At 42.0% G+C, this 1,904-nt stretch overlaps 1 protein-coding gene across 1 annotated transcript in view; it reads left to right on the top strand.

The window, feature by feature from the left end:
• atoh1a (atonal bHLH transcription factor 1a) overlaps positions 1 to 1,009 on the top strand; it is a 2,005-nt gene extending 996 nt beyond the window's left edge. The window contains exon 2 of the mRNA XM_061928293.1: positions 128 to 1,009. Coding sequence (XP_061784277.1) covers positions 128 to 768 — 641 coding nt within the window. The 3' untranslated portion in view covers positions 769 to 1,009. The remainder of the gene's footprint in view (positions 1 to 127) is intronic.
• Positions 1,010 to 1,904: the final 895 nt, after the last annotated feature.

Here is a 1,904-nt window from a genome sequence, read left to right as displayed (position 1 = left end):
AGCGCCTTCAAAATAAGAGCTCAAGACATATACTGTATGACAAGCTTATAACAGGAACTTAACATCACTAAAGAGTCCATAAAAATGGGTTACAATTGCTTGAACTTCTGCTCGATGTTCCGCGCAGAAAGCGACTCCTCGGGTCACCTCAGCCCTCCGAGCTACAGGAAAGCGCCCTCCAGTCCGTCCCGCTCCTCCACGCTCAAAGTCCGGGAGCTGTGCCGCCTGCAGGGCATCGTGGTCAGCGGGGCCGAGGAGGATGCGCCGCAACGCGCCCCCTCGGGCAAGCCCGGCAACGGCGTGCAGAGGCAGAGGCGAGTGGCCGCCAACGCCCGGGAGAGGCGACGCATGCACGGCTTGAACCACGCCTTCGACGCGCTCCGCAGCGTCATCCCGGCCCTGGACGACGACAAGAAACTGTCCAAGTACGACACCCTGCAGATGGCGCAGATTTACATCAACGCGCTGGCGGAGCTCCTGCAAGGCCCCGCGTCGCCCTGCAAGGGTGAGGGGACTCGCCCGGGGCCAGAGGGCCACCTGGCCGCGCACATTGACGCCATATCTCTGGGAGCGGACGTCTCCTCCTCCTCGCCCTCGTCGTCCTCCAGCACCCCGGCCCCGCGGTTGGAGTCTCCCCGCAGCGACGGAGAGTTTTCCCCGCACTCCCACTTCAGTGACTCGGACGAGATGCTGGTGGAGCTCCAGTCCAGTGAGGAGGACGAGCTCGCTGAGCTGAACTTGCCCACTCAGCACATTATGTCTTTCTAATTTTTTATTTTTGTTGTTCTCAATATTTTTTATCAGCCCATCATCACCTGTGTCAATCACCTCGCAGCCAGTTTTGCTTCAAAATGTATTTTTAAATTTTTTTTGCATAAAAATGATACAATTTCCCGTTACCATAGAGACGTCTCATTGCCATTTTTGCTCCCAAACCCCCCCAAAAAAAATCTTTCACAATTTTTGTAAATTTCTTTAATATTTTTGTTTGCAACTCCAAAAGTTTATGATGTGCACTTTAAAATAGTAATAATGACAAATGATTTTTTTCTTTTGTTCTGTTTTTGTCTTGTTTGCTATAGCATAGTACTGCCAAGTCTACCGATAGCCTATTTAATGTATAGCCATCATCATGTATTCCTTTTTTTTATTCTGACAAAAACAAAGTGTCTTTTGCTTTCACTGGATGAGATTAATTGACATGTATTTATTGCTGATATGTTTTTTGTTTTTGTTTTGTTCGTTTGTTTTTTTTAGTTGACTTTTCTGGAAAAGTTATCATTTTTGCCATTTACTGTTCGTTCATTTTAATGTTTTAAAACTTTGGAAATAAATAAATAAAAAAATCACATGAGATTTATTTATGGTTATTTGCTTTTGTTGTGCTTTTTTTTTTTTTTTAACAAAGAAAAATAATTTGCAAACGTCACACCAATATGTGCGTGTAAACTCAAAATGACTTAAGGCCTAATATTTATTTTGCTCATATTTATTAAAATTAGCCATATTCTCATTTGCTCATGTATACTTGTGATTGTGATGCATAATAATGCTCATATAGGCATCGAAATCAGACCCTAAACAAAACTTTTAACATTCTGAAATACATAAAGGCCTATTTTGTTGTATTTGTATTTATCGAACTAAGTCCATTTAGCTGAATAACGTATGCCATTTTTTCTGCACTTGTAATGTCAATAATTGTTTTCTACAGGCCTTTAAAAATATAATCCTGTAGGCCTCATTCGCAATAGTTTTTGTTCCGATAATAATTTAAGTATATTAATAGAGCTGCAAAAGGGTGTTGCAGTGACAATGAATGCATTATTTAACTATTCAGTGCATTTACCATATTGCTAAAAATGTAATTGTGCATGCATTTGTATATTCAAGTTTTTTTTAAT

Source organism: Nerophis lumbriciformis, linkage group LG33 (assembly GCF_033978685.3).
Source record: "Nerophis lumbriciformis linkage group LG33, RoL_Nlum_v2.1, whole genome shotgun sequence".
In the NCBI taxonomy this organism is placed as follows: domain Eukaryota; kingdom Metazoa; phylum Chordata; class Actinopteri; order Syngnathiformes; family Syngnathidae; genus Nerophis; species Nerophis lumbriciformis.
The sequence above is the reverse complement of the archived record's forward strand: the minus strand, read 5'-3'. Positions and strand labels throughout refer to the sequence as shown.